The 21,444-nt window shown below is 41.3% G+C and overlaps 1 protein-coding gene across 10 annotated transcripts in view; it reads left to right on the top strand.

Annotated features, from left to right (window-relative positions):
• The window catches only part of Rere (arginine-glutamic acid dipeptide repeats), a 367,056-nt gene that overhangs the window by 180,527 nt on the left and 165,085 nt on the right, over positions 1-21,444 (top strand). For all 10 annotated transcript variants that reach the window (XM_026782135.1, XM_026782129.1, XM_026782128.1 and 7 more), the window contains exons 5-6: positions 16,465-16,570; positions 18,647-18,743. In XM_026782135.1, coding sequence (XP_026637936.1) covers positions 16,465-16,570; positions 18,647-18,743 — 203 coding nt within the window. The remainder of the gene's footprint in view (positions 1-16,464; positions 16,571-18,646; positions 18,744-21,444) is intronic.

The following is a 21,444-nucleotide window of genomic DNA, read 5'->3' as shown; positions in this document are numbered from 1 at the left end:
AAGAAGAAAGCATTTATTTGGGGCTGGCTTAGTTTCAGTGGTTAGGCCACCATTATCCTCATGGCAGAAAGCATGACAGCTCTCAGGCGGACAGTGCTGGAGAAGAGCTGAGAGTTCTACATCCTGATCCACAGGCAGTGTGAGGAAGAGAGAGTCACTAGACCTGGCTTGGGCTTCTGAAACCCCAAAGCCCTCCCCTAATAACATCCTTCCTCCAACAAGGCCACGCCTTCTAATAGTACCACTCCCTGGTGAGCAAGCATTCAAATCTGTGAGCCTTTGGGGAACATTTTTATTCAAACCATGGCATTAGTGAACTATATTTTTTGTCAGGAGCCACAAAGCTGATTTTATTTATTTATTTTTCTATCCACCTTTTCCTTAGGAGTTGCAAAAATGTAGGTCTGTTTCGTTTTCACTTATCAGCTGGAGGGAGTTTCTGTGGCAGTGCTCCACACAGGGCTCCTGCCAGCCACCACTTATTAACCTTGGTGCACAGGAGAGACCATCCTCTTTTAGTGTTTCCAGATACTACATTAGAACTTGTAACTCTTAATCCTTAGAGAAGCCAGACTGCCCCATCATTAATGTAGTAGGGTGCCACTTGGAATTGCTCCTGAGTCTTTTTGATAGTTGGAGCTTGATAGGTTTTTCTTGACTGTATATGTAGGTATTCCATTCTCGCAGATACCTACTGCAGAATCCCTTTTCCACAAAAAATTCTAGTTTCTTTTACTGGGAAATGATAGTTCAAAAGCATAATCTAGTTTGGGTTTCATTGCTTCTAGGCAATGATTTGTACATGAACAGTGTGAAGCTGCATCTGACTTAAGGGGCACACCTGTCAAGTGCACCTTTTCATCATAGTAACGCTCCTCCCTTCAGTATAAGATCACAGACAACGGAGACAGTTGTTCTCATGCTCTCATCTGCCCAAGAGTATTGTGTGAGCTATAGCTGCTCGTGCTGCAGTTCACAGTGCTCAGCATTGTAAAAGAAGGTTAGCCAGGCATGGTGGTGCACACCTTACTTACCAGACAAAGCCATGTTTTCATTTGATTCAGAACATTGTTGTCAAACCCCAGTGATGATTTCTCTCTTAAAATTTGTGCTGCCTTCACCTACATGCATGAATTTTTCTCAAGTCCAGTGATGTTAGAGAACATTGGAGGATGATCCTGAGCTCCTGATCCTCCTGACTATACAGGAATAATCCCAAGCACAGGGATTGCAGTCATGCACAAACAAGCTTTTGCCCATCCCTCTCTCCTCATCCTTCTCCTTTTCTCTTTGATTTCAGCGCCCCCCCCCCCCCCCATGTGCAGGTGATATTCAACTGAAATCCTTTTGTAATCTTAAACAACAGGATTAAAGAACCACACTACCATATCTGGCTGTTTTGTTTTGTGTTCCCTTTTTTAAAAAATGAAAGTTACTACTATTATTTTTGTGTGTTGTGCATGTGGTCTGTGGCAGAGCATGCACATGGGATAACAGAAGTCAGAGAAATTCCTTCCTTCTTCAGTGTTTTAATTTTTTTTGTTTGTTTCTGGGTTTTCATTTGTGAGTTTTCCCTTCATTTCTAGTGTAGGCTCATTACTGTGTGAGGCCATCTATTTGACACTGCCTTTGTTTTGAAATTCTGCATTATATTTACTTCTTTTGTCATGTTTGAATACTTGACATGGTTTTCTCTTTGCTTCTTCATCATTACAAATACTGTTTTGCTCCCCCTTTTTTGCTTATAGTTATTTTATATGAAATTAACCTCAATATTTTTGCTCTTTTAAAAATTATTAATTACTGACCTGATTTTATTTTGGAAAAAAATCTCAGTGTTTGTATAGTCCACATTAACTTGAACAAAAAAGTTATTTATTATGTATACAAAATTCTTTCTGCGTGTATGCCTGAAGGCCAGAAGAGGGCACCAGACCTCATTACAGATGGTTGTGAGCCACCATGTGGTTGCTGGGAATTGAACTCAGGACCTTTGGAAGATTAGGCAATGCTCTTAACTGCTGAGCCATCTCTTCAGCTCCGATTAACTTGTTCTTCACAGCCCTCAGCTTCCCCAGTACTGAGCTTTACAGTTCTGCTCCACAACACTATGTTTTTTTTTTGGTCTTTTTTTTTGGTAAACTTAATTTTCCTAAATTTTTAGATCTTTTGGTTGATTAATATTATTTCCTGCCGGGCGATGGTGGCGCACGCCTTTAATCCCAGCACTCGGGAGGCAGAGGTAGGCGGATCTCTGTGAGTTCGAGACCAGCCTGGTCTACAGAGGTAGTTCCAGGACAGGCTCCAAAGCCACAGAGAAACCCTGTCTTGAAAAACCAAAAAAAAATATTATTTCCTTTTAATTTCAGAATTTTCCTTAGTTGTTAAAAAAACAAAGGAACATGGCTGGAGAGATGGCTCAGAGGTTAAAAACACAGGCTGCTCTTCCAAAGGTCCTAAGTTCACTCCCAGTGACCACATGGTGGCTCACAGTAATTTGTAATGAGATCTGGTGCCCTCGTCTGATGTGCAAGCAGAACACTGTATACATAATAAATACATCTTTAAAAATATAAACTTTAAAAAGCAAACAAAGCCAGCTGGTGGTGGCATACTTCCTTTAATCCCAGTGGCAGAGGCAGAAAGATCTCTGAATTCCAAGACAGCCAGGACTAAAACCACCACCACCAAAACACAAAACAGCAGCAATAAAAGTGATGGCTGAACTGATTTCTTGTTTTTTGTGTGTGTGTGTGCGTTTTTTTTTTTTTTTTTACCCTTTACTTTTACTGGGCATTTCTTTTTCCTTGAACCTTTTCCCCGTTATACTGTACTTTCCCTTGTTAATAGCTTCTTCCTGCAGTGGAGCCTTGCATGTGTTAGAGTTCCTAACTGGCCAGACTGTGTCTGCTTCTTCAGCCTTACTCCATCTATGCTGTCTGCCTGGCCAAACCCTCCCTCCTCTCAGCACATTGTCCCCTCTCCTTACCTGTGTGGGGAGTTCTTCCTAACTGTGTCATATTCCCCACGCGTGGTGGTTGATGGGAATTTGGTCTGTCCTTGTAGAGTCTGTGTTAGTTAGCATTTGTGTTTGTTTTGTTGTGTTGTCAGCACGAGTTTATTTTGACTCACCACTGATGTGTTTATAAGTGAAGAATGTCTGCAGACGCTCCTGTCCCTGGAGCCACCTCTCAGTCATCCCGTCTACATGACGTGTTAGTCCTTATTGAACCCCAGGGTCACAAATACTGATTTCTAATCTTTTTTAAAATAATTTATTTGATTTTTATGTGCCTTGGTATGAGGGTGTCAGATTCCTTGGAACTTGAGTTACAGGCAGTTGTGAGCTAGCATGTGGGTGCTGGGAATTGAACCTGGGCCCTCTGGAAGAACAGCCAGCGCTCTCAACCGCTGAGCCATCTCTCCAGCCCCTGATTTCTAAATCTTTACATGCTGTCATGACTGCCAGCATTCCATCATAAAGCCACGAGGGAGGAGCTAGGTACAAAACACAAGGCCAACTCAGACAAAGGAATACTTTTATCTATTCACCATGGCTGCCCTTTAACAGCCCAGCCCATGCCAGGCCAGAGCATACACACTACTTTCTGTGTCAGGGGTGATTTTTACAAGAGGCCTTCGTAGTCTTGTTTTCTCAAGTAGATAGGCAGAGTAGTCTAAGACTGACAGGGGATGAGACTGTTGCCAGAACTGGCTCCTTGGCAGCAGTTTCATATTAAAACTTTGAGTATCCTGATTGTTACAGAGTATCCAAAGTAGAGAAGCTTAAAAGAGTTAACTTTTCATGGAAATTTTACATTGAGCCAAGGGAGGAACTTTTGCTATTTTGTTATTGTTCCTTTTAAATATATTCATCTGATGTAATATTCCATCAAACGATTAGAACTTGAAATTTTCAATTTTCAAGTATGTGCTTATGCCATTGTAAATTTCATAGTGATTTTGGTGTATATGCATACATGCTAACATTTGTGAATATAATTGTAGACTTCAAGTAGGAAAAAATCTCTAAGATGTATTCATTAGATCAGTCTTATTGTTAGTTTTGTGTAAATATATCAAGTGTCATTAATACTAGAAAATGATACATTCCAATAGAGGTAACACCATACAAAATAATATTAACTTGCCAAAGGAAAACTTTGTTTTTGGCTCCAGGAATAGCTAGGAATCACCTTCTGAGTCTTAGGATCTTTTGAAGTGCCTAGTAGGGTTCAGACTTTAACAATTGCTGCAGCATGGGAGACCTCATGGAGTGCATTTGGACCTCCAACTGTGTGGACATTATGCAATACTCTGCAGGACATGCAGGGAGAAACTGGGAACCTCTTTTGTAGAGCTTGATTTGAAATGTAGCTGCCAGATGCTAATCTCTGCTGTGGCATGGGATTCCATTTTCTTGGGCATTGTTTCATCGTATGTCCCAATAATTTCTACTACCAGGTAGAACTCTTGACAGTTTTCCCTTGATATATGTGGATAGTGGAACTGGATAGAGATTTCCTTAGCTTCTCTCCTGGTTGTTTCTCCCTCATTGAAGAATATGAATGTTCATCAGGTGGTAGTGTTTGTATTATGTATTAATTACTGTGAGTTGGCTTTCAGTGCTTTCTTTTGAAAGAGGAAGAAAGAAGATTAGGGAAATTATCTTGTTCGGTGTTTTAAGGTCCTTGTTTAACACTAGTAAGTGGACAACTTGGCTATGTGTTTGTGCAGCTCTTGGGGCTTCTCCCTTGTAATCCTGGTAAGTGCATGCGCAGCAACACTGACACAGTGGCTTAGCTCTCTGCTTGATAGTGCTTTGATCTGGGGGCTCTACGCAAGCATCTAAAGATAGGATTCTTTGTTCTCAAAATTAGAAAATGAATAGATCCTGGCCAATCCCCGAATTGTAGACACTTAACCAAAAGCAAGGACTCTTCCAGGTCTGAGGCTTGGCTTCCTTGTTAATGGCTTTGAAAAAACTCTCATTTACATGTATTTATTATTTTTCATATAAAAGATCCTTTGCTGTTTTGTATTTTAACACAAGGGGCAGATGTCTCTAGCTTTGAACTGTGCTTTGCTGTGTGTCCTTGCTGCTGAATGTTCTTTCAACATGGGCAGCTCTCTTTGTTAAAAGGCCAAACCCCTTGGTGAGATGTTCTGGGAAAGAGGACTCCTTGATATTTGAAAGGTGAGAAATCCATTTAAACCATTTGATGGCTTCCAACAGCCCTGCCGCTGGCTTCTGCTTGTTTTAATGTAAGTGATAGATGCTCTGGCTGGTTGTGTTCAGTAATTGGATGTGAACTCTGTAATATAAGTGACATTTCATGGCAAATGTGAAGGCCCTGTGGATAGCATTCAGTTTCAGTGTTGCCTGCCTTCAGGTTTAAAGGTAGAAAACCATAGCAGAATTTAATTATTGGAGCATATATTCAAAGATTAGTTCAATCTATTTGTAATACCCTTAGCTGTTAGGTAAGTGTTTGGTTATTGTGCATGACAGTGAGCATGTGATTTATAATGTCAGCATGTGCAGTGCAGGCATAGAAATGCTAATCAGGCTGTGTGTAAAGAGGACAGCCGTCAATATAGTCAGCAGTTTGCTGCCACGTAGTTCTCCTGGAAAACATATCTGTAATCAAGAGGAGTTTGTGCAGATAACAAACAGGAGAATGTTATGAAAGTAGTACTTCTTGCTTGCTTTCAGGAAGGTTTCAATTACATCTTATTAATGACTCCCCTGTCCCCACGTGTGTGCACAGCCTGCCTGGAAGGTATAGCGTAAACAGGCTTGGGCAATTCAGGTTTATTTAATTCTTGAGTTTTGGTTTTGTTGTTGTTGTTTCGAGACAAGGCTTCTCTGTAACTTTGGAGATTGTCCTGGAACTAGCTCAAACTGACCTTAAACTCACAGACATCCACCTGCCTCTGCCTCCCGACTGCTGGGATTAATGGCATGCCCCACCACCCCGGTCTCATTCCCCATTTTTAAAAGTACACGTCTGCATGGTGTTTTATTATTTAGATGTGTTATGTTTTAATTATTACCTGTTAATAATGGATTCTCCTTCTCCCCGTTCCACCTTTCTCCTCCTCTGTGTTTTGAGAGAGTCTTATTTATCAGGGATGGCAGACCCCAAATTGCTGTGGATATTAGATTTTTTTTTTTTTTTTGGTTTTTCGAGACAGGGTTTCTCTGTGGTGGATATTAGATTTTTATAGTTATCTTTGTGTATATGCAAAACATTTTTAGAGGGCGAGGAGCTCTTGCTCAGCCATTGAAAGCACTTGCTCTTGCAGAGGACCTGGTTTCAGTTCCTGGCTCTCATGTCAGGTGACTCAATCATCTATAACTCCAGTTCCAGACGATCTGTGTCCTCTTCAGGCCCCTGAGCACAGCACACACATGACATACATACACACATTTAGGCAAACACACACATAAAAATAAATATTCAGAAGTATTTTTTAGAATAAATTGCAGTGGGGCTGGAGAGATGGCTCAGAGGTTAAGAGCATTGCCTGCTCTTCCAAAGGTCCTGAGTTCAATTCCCAGCAACCACATGGTGGCTTACAACCATCTGTAATGAGGTCTGGTGCCCTCTTCTGGCCTTCAAGCATACACACAGACAGAATATTGTATACATAATAAATCAATAAATATTTTTTAAAAAATAGAATAAATTGCAGTAAGTGATACTGCTAGGGAAACAGGTGAATATACTTGTTATTTTGGTAAATATTATCAGGTTTCCTGAACCAGGCAGCTGTGCCAGTGTGTGTTTCTTAGAAGGAAGGAGTCTGCTTCTCTGTAATGTGATCTAGCAGTTTCATCAACTTGGATGCCTGCTAGCCCGGACAGTATCATCTCAGTTGACTTCTGTTTCTCATGGTTTTACTTTTAAAAAGGATTTATTTTACCAGAGAGACAGAAACAGACACACTACCAAGGCTGTGCAGGTGCCCCTGGAAGCCAGAAGAGGGCATCAGGTTCCCAGAGCTGGAGTTAAAGGTGATCTGTAAGCCACCTGATGGGGCTCCTGTGACACAAACTCAGGGCTCTGGGAGAGTAGCAGGTGTATTTTAACTGCTGAACCGTCTGGCTCTCCAGCCCCCTTACATTTTATATTTCAGTCTTTGACTTATTTTTTTAGAATAACTTTGGAATAGAATATGAATTATAAATACAATTTCACTTTTTCTTATGACTTCTCAATCTCAATAGCATTTATTAAATAGGTGCAATATCTTTATCACTTATTCTTTTTTTAAATTAAGATTTCTTTACTTAATGTGCACTGATGTTTTGCCTGTATATACTGTGTGTGAGGATATTAGATCCCCTGGAACTGGAGTTACAGACAGTTGAGAGCCACCATGTGGGTGCTGGGAATTGACTGGGTCCCCTGGAAGAGCAGTCAGTCCTCTTATCTTGAGCCATTTCTTCAGCCCTATCAACCATTTTACAATTACATATCACCTTCTCTCTATTAGTGCTGGGAATTAAACCCAGCGCATGCCAGGCAAGTGTTATACCGCAGAGCCACACCCCCAGCCCTACATTGCACTCATCTGCCCATTTCTAAGGACATTTTTTTTTGGGGGTTTTTTTTTCTTTTGGTTTTTTCGAGACAGGGTTTCTCTGTGGTTTTGGAGCCTGTCCTGGAACTAGCTCTGTAGACCAGGCTGGTCTTGAACTCACAGAGATCCGCCTGCCTCTGCCTCCCTAGTGCTGGGATTAAAGGCGTGCGCCACCACCGCCCGGCTATTTCTCTGTCCACTTTTGAAGTCTCCAAAGTCTCAGTCTACTTTTTTCATCGTCAGGATCTTTTGAGAAGACTAACAATTTTAATGAATGTAATGCCCAAAGCGATTACACAACATTTTAAACAGGTGTTGCTTAACTGGTCTTCCATGGTTGCCAAATGACAGGTTTCATTGCTTCTGACTTTTTTTCTTTGATACCAAGCATTTATATGGTTATCTGAATTAGGGGCTCCGGAGTGGGCCTGCTGCTCTTGTGGAATGCAAACTTTTCAGGGTCTATGGACATCATCACCCCCACCATTCTCACTGACCTTTTGTAGTAAAGCAGGTGCACATTAAATTCTGGTTGTATGGTTTAATGAAAGGATGGCTTAAAATGAATTAGCACTATTTTTGTCAGTTGTTTTTATTGTTAATCCTAAGTTATCTCTCTTCTGGAAGTTTCAAGATACTGTATTACATCCTTACATGACAATTGGTTTGATTTTTGCATCGGGGTTTTTGTCTGTAGTGGTGCCTGGCTGCAGGAAAAAATATTGCAGCTGACATGGAGTGGTTTTGTCTGTGTAAACTGATGTGCATGTGAGATTATGGAAGAAAGAATTGAGATTAGGCTACTATTTTATAGTAATTTGGTGTGCCAATATTTGAGCACAGCAGTGTTGATTCTGAGTTGCCTTTTTTTGGTAATGAAAATGCTCCCTATCTTGATGATGGGGTGATAAAAGAAATTGTTATTCAGTGTTACAGACAAGTTAATTTTATTGTATGTAAGTTATACCCCAATAATTAAAAAAATAACCTAAAAGTTAAAACTTGATTTTCAAAAATGTGGAGAATGATTTCAAAGAAAAGGTTACTGTAAGACATTAATATTAGTGCTGGAACACGAGGGGATTCTTTGTGACAAAAATCCTTATTTTAAAATGGTTTATGGCTCCTAATTTCCTGCATTAGCGCTCTCTCCTCCCCCATACACTTTTTAAAAAAGCATTTTCCCAGCCTGCTTATAGTTGACTGAATACACTGATCAATTGCCCGAGGATTAACCAAGTCTTCTCATTTCTTGCTCTCCATCTCTCTTCTCCAGTAGCAGTAGTCCTTTGTTGTCTGACCTGTACTGAACTATGCTTTTTGGGCGTGTGTGTATTAGAAAAACGGTGTGGAAAGTAGACCAACAGGTACTAGAGGTTGCGGTCTTTATTTGGTTTGAGTCAATAGGGAGAAGAAAAATAATTAAGACATTTAAAACAGGAAAAAACTAATTTCTATGAAATGGGAAGTGTAACTTTGCAGTGTTCCTACTGATTTTCTTCTTTCTTAACCCAACTATTTGAATTTATTCATGGTCAATTAGGAGTGTTTGTTAGCTGTAATTAGATTTCTGTTATTATATGGGCAAACTTTACTTAAATAAACAGTAACTTTTAATTCTGCAAGTCTTAAGCACCCCTTAAAGTGCAAATATTTGTTCTGTGAAAAGCTATTTTACTATGGTAACCAGATCCTGCAGCTTGTGGCAATGCAGAAAGTAGTAGAACAGAAAGCTCAGCACCTGGAGCTTAGTGGTGTTGCTGGGCTCCCATAAAGTAGACGTGATCTGTTTCAGCTAGAGTCTGGCAGAAGCCATCTGTACATCTTATTTCATCTGGAAAGCAGCTGGCTCAAGTGTGATCCCAGAGGCTGCAGGGTCACATCAGTTCCATAGTGAGCCAAGACTTTGTGTGCCTTTTCCTGAGTATTTTCTCACAAGCACATCTCACAAAGGGTAGATGCTGTACACCTCCGAGGGCAGAGACAGAGCAGAAACAGAAAAGCTGAGGCCCAGAAAAAATTGAAAATAAAAATACTCTTCATTTTCTGAATTTTGTTTGTTGAAAATATAGGGTTTTTTTTTTGTTTTTTGTTTTGTTTTTTTTTTTGGTTTTTTCGATTTTTTTCGAGACAGGGTTTCTCTGTGGCTTTGGAGCCTGTCCTGGAACTAGCTCTGTAGACCCAGGCTGGTCTCGAACTCACAGAGATTCGCCTGCCTCTGCCTCCTGAGTGCTGGGATTAAAGGCGTGCGCCACCATCGCCCAGCTGAAAATATAGTTTTGCTGGGTGCTTAGGAGGCAAAGTCAAGTGGATCCCTGTGAATTTGAGGCCAGCCTGCTCCACATAGTAAGTTCTAGGACAGCTAGGGGTACATAGTAAGACCCTGTTTCTAAGCAAAACAAGGACTGGGAAGATAGCTCAGCATTTAGACATACATGCTGCTTTCCTAAAGAACCCAAATTCAATCCCCAGCACCCATTTCAGGTGGCTCACAACCACGTATAACTCCAGCTACAGGGGCATCTGATGTCCCCTGGTCTCTGTTGGCCTTTGCACTCAAGTGTACATACCCACACAGACAGCTATCTACTCTCTATGTAAGGAGAGACAGATGTCCTTTGGACCAAAGGAAATTTGTGTTCATCTGCTGTGACCTTAGCTCCTGGAGTAAACATAGTGTTAAGGTGACAATCGGGTCTTTGGTTGGTTGGTTGGTTGGTTGGTTGGTTGGTTGGTTGGTTGGTTGGTTGTTGGCTGTCTGATTTTGTAGATCCTAGTGTATGGTCTTACATGTAAAAGTGAGCCTCAGAACCCAAAGATGGGTTTTTTAAAGCCTGTGTGTAATGTTTAGTGGATTAATTAGTCAGTGTTCTCCAGGAGACAGAACCAATGAGATAGAAGGGGAGGGGGAGGGTGTTTAGGGATGGCTCACATCACCTCATTATGGAAGTGCTGAGGTCTTATGAGCCACCTGCACACTGGAGACCTGGGGAAGCTGGTATCATGGCTCATTGGGTCTGTGGACCTTAGAGTCGGAGAAGCTAAGGTAGTAGAACTGAGAGCATCCCTTGCAGCTCCAGCAGAAAGTGAATTGGTGATTGCTTTATTCTTGTTTATCCAGGTCCTGAGCTGATGGATAGCACTGCCACTGTGACCGTGGGGTCTGTCCTCCTCAGCCCACTGTCACACACTGGCCTGCGAAGGCACTTGTACAGACACTCGCAGAAGTAGTACATTGCTGACTATACTTTGTTCACTCAGATACCCAGTATTAATCATGACCATTGATTGACTAGTTAAGAACAGTGTAGATGATGGCATATACAAGAATATTCTTTCGTTTGCTCTGTTTGTCTCACAGCATATTTCAAATCCCCCTATACACATACCTTATCTGTGTGTGCATTTAGTATTAACGACAGCACAGCAAAACATTATGGCATGCACCTTCAGTCCGAGCACGTAGGGGCTGGAAACAGGAGGGCAGGGAGTTCAAGATCAGTCTTAGCTACATAGTTCATGACCAGCCTGGGTCACATGAAGCCTTGTTCCAGAAAACAAGAAACTAGTAAGGTTACAGTAGAGGCCAAGAAATAGGTCTCCCCACTGCAAATACAGTAGCTAATTGCCTGAAAATGTCACTGCTCATTCGTAGTATAAAACTAGGTAGACAGAGCCTTAGTAAGTTTTGACTCTGTAATTAACAGTTGAGAGGTGGTTTCAATTTTGTGTGTGTGTGTGTTCACGCGTGCATGCATATGTGTACCTATGTATCCGTGTGAGAGAGATACATGCTCAACTGTTCAGACATGTGTTGAGATCAGAGGTTATCATCAGGATGTCTTTCTCAGTCACTTTCTCACCTTATTTTGTGTGGGTGATGTAGTGTGTGTGTGTGTGTGTGTGTGTGTGTGTGTGTGTGTGTGTTTGTGACACCTTGTATGGTTGCTCATGCCTTAAATTTTACATGTATTTTTCAGTTCAGTGAGAGTCCAGCCATTGATGTAGAAGAATACTAGTGTTAACCTGCAGATATCACCACCACCACTTCCCATGTAAATCCAGAAACTCTTGTGACCCCTTCCCCCAGCAAATGGCTGTCCATCTTTGGTTGGTTCTCTAGTTCTGTGGTATCTCCTCTCTTGGTCTTCATTTCTGTGTGGATGAAGGTGGTGCAAAAGCCTTTTCTTGCTAGTGGGTGATGCTTCCTCCTTCAGGAATACTGCCCAGGGTGCTTTCACTCTGGAAATTTCTTGGTTCATTATCTAGTGATGGCCATAAATCTCTATGAGATGTATGCTAGTCTTCAGTCATATCATTAGTAAATAGTGAGCGTGCTATTAGAAACACTTAATCTGCTCCTGGGATTCTTCAAGCGACAAGCCTACCCTTCCAGCCCACTCCTACATGTCTTGTTTCTATATTGCCTTTACTTTATATTAGTGTTGAGGCTGAGAAAAGTAAAACCTGTGACTGATTCTTTTTCTCTGCAGAACATTGACAGTAATAAAGGTTTATGAGAGCTAACCATTCAGCTTCTATGAGTGGACCCCAAATCCTCACAGTCTAGTGAAGGAGGAACACAGATTGTATGTGAAACAGAAGCCAGAGGTTGTTAACATACAGAGTTTAGCGCATTATAAAACCAGGATTCAGACCCTGAATCACATGATGTTCTGAACTTACTTTTTGGGCTTAAAATTTCTGTGATTTTTCCAGGCAGTGATGATGCACGCCTTTAATCCCAACACTCTGGAGGTAGAGGCAGGCGAATCTTTGTGAGTTCGAGGCCAGCATGTTCTACAAGAGCTAGTTCCAGGACAGGCTCCAAAAGCAACACAGAGAAACCCTGCCTCGAAAAACATAGATAGATAGATAGATAGATAGATAGATAGATAGATAGATAGATAGATAGATAGATAGATAGATAGATAGATAGATTTCTGTGATTTTCAGCAATTATTTGACTTAGAGGCCTTCCTGTGGTTAATGTTCTGAAACCCTCATGTGACCTGAGTAGGGATTCTCCCCTTATAGCAGACAGTGTCCTCCAGAAAAGACATTGCACTTTGTAACCCTGTTGGATAGTAATACCAGTGAACGGATGTACCATAGTTTAGTTCCATTTGGTCTACTGGGTCTGGTCTGGGGAAGACATATGTAGCATGCTTAATGAAAACACAGAGACAGCGGGCGATGGTGGCGCACGCCTTTAATCCCAGCACTCGGGAGGCAGAGGCAGGCGGATCTCTGTGAGTTCGAGACCAGCCTGGTCTACAGAGCTAGTTCCAGGACAGGCTCCAAAGCCACAGAGAAACCCTGTCTCGAAAAAACCAAAAAAAAAAAAAAACCAAAAACCAACAACAACAACAAAACAAACCCAGAGAAGATAATAGGAGTTAAAACTGAAGATCGGAGAAACAGAGCAGTAAGCCACTAGAGAGACCTTTTACCTCTACTAATGCTCGAAACGAAGGGGGAATCCTCAGACTGCCTAGACTGCACTATGGATTCCTTTCTCTTCCCCTTTATATTCCTCTCTCCATCTAGCCATATCTCCTGTCTCCACCTCCTTAGTGCTGGGATTAAAGCTGCGTGACTCCCAATCGCTGGGATTAAAGGTGTGAGCCACCACCACCTGGATCTGTTTCTGGATCTATCTGTGTAGCTCAGGGTAGCCTTGAATTCACAGAGATCCATCTGCCTCTATCTTCCAAGTCCTGGGACTAAAGTTGTTTGCCACCACCGCCTGGCCTCTGGTGGCTTAGTTTTGTACTCTGATCTTCAGGCAAGCTTTATCTATTAAAATCCAATTAAAATATTACTACAGAATATAGTTATTAACATAGGAAGAGACCCCAAAAATCAGTTGGCCTTCCCATCTGTTCGCTTTTTGAGGACCCTAGGACAAAAAAGTAACTAGTGGTTGCAGATGGAATTGCAGTCTGTACCTTACAGTTTTAGCCTAGTACTCTGAAATAGCCCGCTATTGTTATTCTTTTATTAAATTGCTGGCCTATTTAGAACACAGTTTCATTTGACTCCACCTTTTTTTGTTGTGCTGTATGTGTGGAATGGAAGTATGGGTGCTGTTTGGTGGGGTTTTTTTTGACACAATACTGCCGCCCCCTGGCCATTGGACAGGACTGCATCAGGAGCTCCAAAAGCTTTTCAAGAGTTGCAGGTCTGTTTACAAGTAAGCCAGAGTAGGTTTTTTGTTTTATTGTGTGAAATCAATGGGCCTAGTTGTGCCAGTTATTAACTAGTAATGTAGAAATGGCACATGTAACAATTTCCAGAATTTCTGGCTAGGTTCAGAAAAAACAGACAACTTAAAATTGCCAGTCATTGAACCTGTAGAGTCTTTCTGTTGCAGTGCAGGTTTTCAGGCTTCTTAGGTATGTTTCAGTAATGAGTAGATGCTTAGATAGTAGAGCACAGTTCCTGGGGCTGCTGATACCCTGAATTCTGGCTACTCTGGGAAGTACTCCATTAGTGGGACCTTGTGAGCATCTGCCTGAGATCAACGCCACCATTATACAAGCCGTTCTGGAGGGAGAATGGCTCCACATTTACTCACAGGGTTCCTGACAGATGGTGGGGCTTTCCTTTAAACATTTACCTGGTATCTGATGCCTTCTTTACATTTTCCACCAGTTCCTTAAATTATTCTTATTTACAGTACAAAAGAGAAACTCAAGATCTTAGAAAGGGCCGGGCGTTGGTGGCACACGCCTTTAATCCCAGCACTCGGGAGGCAGAGGCAGGTGGATCTCTGCGAGTTTGAGACCAGCCTGGTCTACAGAGCTAGTTTCCAGGACAGGCTCCAAAACCACAGAGAAACCCTGTCTCGAAAAACCAAAAAAAAAAAAAAATTTCTTAGAAATTTACCAGAGCCACACAGATATGGGTAGTGATGGCATCGGGAGTTCATCGTGACAGTCTTTCCTGTGCTTTCTAGTTAATTGTGTCCCCTGTTCTATAGTGCTTGGACCAGGTCTCCATGACCATTGTGCTTTGGCTTCTATAAATAACAATAACAACAATGACAACAGCAATAGCTTTCAACCAACTTTGACTTCATTTCTTCACACACAGAGATTTAGCAATGCTTAGAGACATTTTTAGCTGCCACAACTTGCGGAGGGTGCTACATCCAACAATGGCAGGGCAACAGAATTACCCTGCCCTGTGTCAGTAGTCAAGAGACGAGTCTATTTCCAGTATTGTCTCTTATTGTGGTGAGTTTATACTGCTCCCTGCAGGCTCAGGGGTTCTGTTTTCCTTACTGGTAGTGTCATCTTAGTCTTGCTCTTGAGTCCTGTAAACCCACTGAGGGCCAGACCACACCAGTGCTCAGCTTCTTTTCAGTCTCAGCATTGGGTGTTCTGTGCTGTGTGCTGGTATCCCAGTTGGTCTGTCTTGTATTTCTTTTTTCTTTTTCCTGTCTGTATTTCTTTCTGGTCTCTGCCTTTGCTTAGAAGGAGTGCACTGAGGTCCTTTTCATTTTTTTCCCAGGATACACATTCCTTTTATAGTATCTCAAAGAAGGTGGCTGCTCCCTTCTTTAAACTCTTACAGTCAGCACTTTTTCTGTGAGCCTTCTTATACTGTTTGTGCTCAGTTTTTCTTCTGTAGAATAAACAATATAAACTAATTTTTGCCATTAAATTTTTCAGTGTAAAAGTATGAATGAGTAAAATCCATGGCCTACACACAGTTCTTTGTATACATAGTCTGTCTAATGTAAGCCAGCAGTGATATTCTCTTCCTGTGGTCATGCCTGTTTGACAGTTGCTGCGAAGCAAGAATCCCGATGTTTATGATATTTATTGTGGGATAGCATTCCACATTCTGAGTTAATGTTGAGACTTGCAACAGTTCTCTCCCTGCCTGTGCTCGTCTTTCAGTTCAAACTATATTTGCCTGTTTATTAAACCAAAGTGGGTCTTCTTTCATTAAAGATTCCTGCCATGGTTCAGAATTAAGCTGTTCTCTTTACAAAAATGAGGCAGTTTTTTTGAGTTTTGATCTCTGCACTTTGGTCAGTGAGCCTGTGAAAAAGGTAGAAGCTGTCAAGGGGGACTGTACTGCCTTTACCTCGGGTTAAAGCTACTTTATGAATCCCAGGAAACTTCAGTGTTTGCTGAGTTGAGCTGTTTCATAGCCTAGCACACAAGCAATGTACTTGAAGCTATACCCTGTAGCCTTTTTGTTTGAGCTGAGAACCAAGGTAACTTTTAGAAATATGTACACACTTAAAGGATGATGGTCAACATGGGGCTCTTTATTTTTGTCCTTGGGAGTCAGGTAATAAGGCAGGTCCTATTGTATGGATATACATTCTCATCACCACCTGTTACCCGTGGTGTGCTTTGTGATTTTGGCATGCAGCAGTGACTTCCATACAGTTCTGTGGCCCACAGTGGAGGGAGAATTTGAGACAGTTTGTGACAGGCAAACCTTGGAGGGGAAGAGACTGTCAGGTGTCTCTGGGTAAGTTCTTTCCAGCTTGTTACTTTTAATATTTCTCGATAGTGTGCTCTGATTGTTATTTACCAAGATGGTCAAGGATTAAGCTAGAAATATGTACCATATAGAGCTCTGCATTGGCATTAAAAAAATGTGATAGTGAGTGAGTGAGTAGTGCTGAGAAGCTTCAAGATCCATCTCTCCTGTTTCTTGAGATGAGCAGTTTTGAGGATTATGGCCTGAGGGGTGTGGTGGCCAGGGACCCAGGGATTGTGCTGCTGCTGGTTGCTGTGTTTCCTGCTTTTTGCCCATCCACTGTGTAGAGGACTTTTGGTCATACTATGATATGCACTTGCAGGCACCTGAAACCTGTTCCTAATGCTGTTAGATTTTCCTTTTCAGAGTAAGAGGGACCATCTACTCATGAACGTCAAATGGTACTACCGTCAGTCTGAAGTTCCAGATTCTGTCTATCAGCATTTGGTTCAGGATCGGCATAATGAAAATGGTACGTATTCCCTCGCGATGCCGTACTTTTCAATCTTAGCTTTGGGTAAAGTTCTTTTTTAAAACACCAGTTAAACAGAGATTGCCTCTGGTATAATTTCTCTCAAAAGAGCTTGTTAAAAAGAACATTGCTGGGTCCTTTTCACATATGCTTTTGCAATTTTTCCATTTTCCTTCAAAATAAACAACAACAAAAGAGGGATGCCTAGAGAGATAACTCACTGATTAAAAGCATTTACTACTCTTATAGAGGATCCAGATTCAGTTCCCAGCACCCACACCAGGCAGTTCACAACTGTTTATAACTCCAGTTCCAGTGAATTCAATGCCTGTGGCCTCCATGAACACCTTGTGCACATAAAACATACATGTTTTTTAAATCTTGAAGAAAATACCAAAAAAATATCAAGAAAGCCCCCTCTAAGTTTGTACTAATGCACATATTTTTAAAAATAGCGGTTGTATAGTTCTTTAGGCTCCTATGTTTAACTTAGTGACTGGTGTGTTAAAGCCTTGTCCTTCCAGGAGCTCATGTGCTGTGCTTCCCTACATTTTAGGCAGACAGAGCCCATTTTCAGAGAAAAGCTTTTTGAGTTACACTTTGGAATGTAAATTAAGAGCTGCTTTCAGAAACAGTGGTTTTTGGCAGCTGATTTCCACACTTGCCTTTGGTCTCATATATTGGATCAGAACTTTATCAACATGTAAGCTCTGTATAAATGTGCTGCCTGCAACATTTATGCAAGTGTGTAGTAGCTTTTTGAAAACCTGGTCTTGAGAGTTGCCTCGTGCTCCTTAATTCCATTAGTCGTCCTGAGGCTGTGGGAGGTGCTTTGCCCTGGCATTCTGTCTCAGGAGGGTGAGCTTAGAGAGGCTATGGGAGGTTGTGTTGGAGCAGCCAAGGACATGCTGTCTGTGTTTCCCACTCACCTCAGCCATGGTGAACTTTTCATGGACTTTTTTTTCTTTCTTTTTTATTTATTCATTAAAAATTTCCACCTCCTCCCATCTCCCTCCCACTCCCCCTCCCCTTCCTCTCCCTCTCCAGTCCTAAGAGCAGTCAGGGTTTCCTGCCCTGTGGGAAGGCCACTTTTCATGGACTTTTAAAAAACATCTTTGAAAAGATAAAAGTCAGTTAACTTTTATGATTTTTTTTTAAAAAAAAATAGTAGCTTAATAATTCTTTTCAGTCCCAGTCCTGTGGCTTCATTGCATTTTAAAATATTTGATAGTAAACAAATAGATGGGGGCCAGATGTGGTGGTGTGTATCTATAATCTCAGAATTAGGAGGGAGAGAGGAAGGAGACTTATGAGTTCAAGGCAGCCTCAGTATTGTAGTGACTTCAGGACCATCCTCAGAAACAGACATGCAGAGAGAAAACAAAATGGACAAGTTATCTACATGTATTCATTGTATATTGTAGGGCCAACAGAATTGCTCAGCAGCTGAAGCTGTTTGCTGCCAATCTTGACCATTTGTGTTCAGTTCCCAGACCCACTTGGTAGAAAAGAAAAACTGACTCTTAGACGTTGTCCTCTGACCACTACACATATTGCTATGAAATAAGCTTGCCCAGATATAAGCACATACACATGTACATGCACACAAAATAAAACAATGGATAAAATTAAGAAGTATAATCCCAAAACTCAGGAGGCAGAAGCAAGTGGATCTCTGTTGGTTCAAGGCCAGCCTAGTCTACAAGAGCTAGTTCCAGGACAGGGTCCAAGGCTACAGACAAACAAAACAAAGTTGTTTCGTCTCAAAAATTAGTTAACTCGTTGCTGGGATGTGGCAGTGCACTTCTCTTTCATTTTCATTGTGCTTTTTAAAAGGCTCAGTGCACAGAACTTTGTGAACAGTCTGTCAGTTGTTGCAGCTGTACATTGTGTTCTGTTATTCTTACTACATATCCCATTTCCTAGTGGCTGTATTTTGGTCATAACTATGTTTTGGTATTTGTCTTTAATAGGAGGTAAACTTGAGAAAAAGTTTTGCAAAAATTTTCTTCTTGTTTTGGGAACTTTACTTTAATATCTTATTTAGTTAAATGACTTCTTTTCTTTTGCTTGTAGACTCTGGAAGGGAACTTGTCATCACAGATCCAGTTATCAAGAACCGAGAGCTCTTCATTTCTGATTATGTCGACACGTACCATGCTGCTGCCCTGAGGTGAGGAGAGGCTGGAGGGTGGGAGCTGACTTGGCTCTGATCTGCTTTGGCAGTCATTGTTTTTATCAGAACTAACAGTGATTCGCTGGGGTTGCTGAGGTTCCAAAGGTTTCTGGGCTCTGTGCCAACCCCACTGTGGCTCTCCCTGTATCTTTCTTCTGATTCGTTTCCATACTGTCTAAATTAGTGTGTCTTTCTGGGAAGTTAATATCCTAGTATTATTTGCTAAAATTTTTAGGGTGAAAAAGTCTGAAGATCTGAGGTTAACTTTGTAAAGATCAAGTCTTACTGCTAGTAAAGATGGAGGGAGGAAAAAAAAAGATAAAACAAACATGCCAGCATGTTAATTATAGAAAACCTAAGAATTTACAGAAATTTTTAATAGCTCTTCTTCCAGTTTTTCTTATTTCTCAGTGTTTTTACTAAAGAGCATGCTGAAGAGTGGGGAATATATTGAAGATGCAGTCTGAAACAGAAGGGCATCATTCCCTGCTGTGATGTCAGACAGGTTTGCCTTAAGGCAAGTGTGCACTTCTGCTTCTCCAGAGCACGGTGCCAGGATTTACCACCTGTACACATTGTGTCTCTATGTCTGGCTGATTTGAAGCCTCTTTGTAGCATGATTAATAAAAACCCAGAGACAAATTGGGATTCAAACTGAAGGTCAGAAAAGCAAAGCAGCCAGCCACTGGTTCTTACCTCTACCTCAGTCTGAAATGGTGATTTGCCTCCAGGAATCTCAGAAAGAGACTGTGTCTGAGAGCTGTCTCCTCCTGTCTTATATTCTTCTCTAGGGCTGGGATTAAAGGTGTGCACCACCATCGCCTAGTTTCTATGGCAAACTAGTGTGGGTACTGGGATTGAAGGTTTGTGTTATTGCTGCCTGGTCTGTAAAGCTAGCCTGTGAGGCTCTTTTATTCTGAACTTCAGGCAAGCTCTAGTTATTAAAATACATGTGAAATATCACTCCACCACTTAAGTGACATAAGAAGTATGGTAGCTAACATCATCACTTACCTCTCTGTAAATCATAAATAATAAGGTTTTGCCAAATAGTAACAAAACCCTTAATCTCTGTTAAAGAATATGGGTACAATAAAAGCCTTTGAGATTTGCTGACTTTAGCTGAGCTACTTAAACTGAGATGCAACCATAGTTGCCTAGTCCTCACCTGTCACCTGTTCAGCCACCATGCCTGGGGTGTCTCATGCAAAGCTTGCAAAGATAGAGCCAGTTACTTGGGCAGAAGAGTGGCAGCATTTATATAGCACTGTTTCTGCAAACATTGGGTCTCAGATACATGTCATAATGGCCTTTGTCTCAACTGTTCATCTGAGCCACTTTGGACCAATTCAGAGACAACACATAAATAAATGCATTGGCTGTGGTCCAGTTGAGCTTTTTTTAAAAATGAAAAGTAAGAGTTTTATTTACATTTTACTTGTTAGTGATTTTGTCCTTTTGTTTTTTAATTATTTAAAAATCTAAAATTGTTCTCTTGTAATAAATATGTAAAAACAGGCAGGCAGTGGGGATCGTGCCACAGGATAGGGGTGGGTATGTTAAACTTGACTTTCTACAGAGCTCTTACTTCATTTTGAGAATGTGGTGGTTTATAAGCCCCAGATTCCCATAAGCCTTTGTGTGTTCTTTGTATGGACTCCCGAGCTTAAACAAGCCTACATGCTGAGCAAAGCACGATGATGGGAGTTGACTAGGTTGATAATGGAGGACAGCTGACTAATTTAGCATTTGTCCTCATTTGCCTTCTGCTTTTTCTATCTCCACTGGTTGAGGTCATGATTTTAAAGGACTTGAGATTCTAGTTTAGGAAATGATGTAAGGTGTAATTGGTTGTCCAAAATGTTTTGACACAATTGAAATGAATATATTTGAAGGTTTCTTAATGCCATTCAGATTTGATGAACAATTCTTACCCAGTTTTTATCTCCCATAACACCGGCGTGTAGCACAAATAATAAAAACCTAGAGCTAGAAATCGGGGTTCTAGCCCAAAACCAGAAAAGCAGAGCAGCCAACCCAGTAGAGAAGCCTTACCTGTACCAAGGCTGGGTGAGCACAAACTAAGCAGACTAAGCCTCTCTCTCCTCTCATTTTATATTCCCTTTAGTGCTGGGATTAAAGATGTGCGACTCCCTAGCACTCGGATTAAAGATGTGAGGTACCATCTGGATTTGTTTTTGCATTGATCTTATGTAGCCAAGGGTGGCCTTGAACTCACAGAGATTCATCTACCTCCGTTCTCCCAAATCCTGGGATTAAGGTGTGTGTGCCACCATTACTGGAACTGAAAAGCTTTAGCTTTTCCTCTGGTCTTCGGGCAAGATTTAAATACAAACAATATACCACTATACTAGCTAGACACAGATAGACTTGGATTACTCTAGATAGGCTTGCACTACTCCTGGAAGTGGGAAGCCATAAACCCCTGTCATGGGCCCTGTACCTACCTCTCCAGTAGCAATATGTGCTGTACTTTCTTCAGGGTGTCTGACTAGAATCCTTTCTGACCATTAGGTTTTTAATCCTCTTGTGATATTGTCCAAAAAGTAATAGGTTTTCTACAAAACTGTCATCTCCAGTTTTTTTAATGATTTATTTTTTGAGATTATAATATAATTATAATATTATATTATACCATCTCACTTCGCTTTCTTTCCTCCATGCCTGTGCATATATA

Source organism: Microtus ochrogaster, chromosome 10 (assembly GCF_000317375.1).
Source record: "Microtus ochrogaster isolate Prairie Vole_2 chromosome 10, MicOch1.0, whole genome shotgun sequence".
In the NCBI taxonomy this organism is placed as follows: Eukaryota; Metazoa; Chordata; class Mammalia; order Rodentia; family Cricetidae; genus Microtus; species Microtus ochrogaster.
Note: the sequence above shows the minus strand (reverse complement) of the source record. Positions and strands in the feature narration are given on the sequence as shown.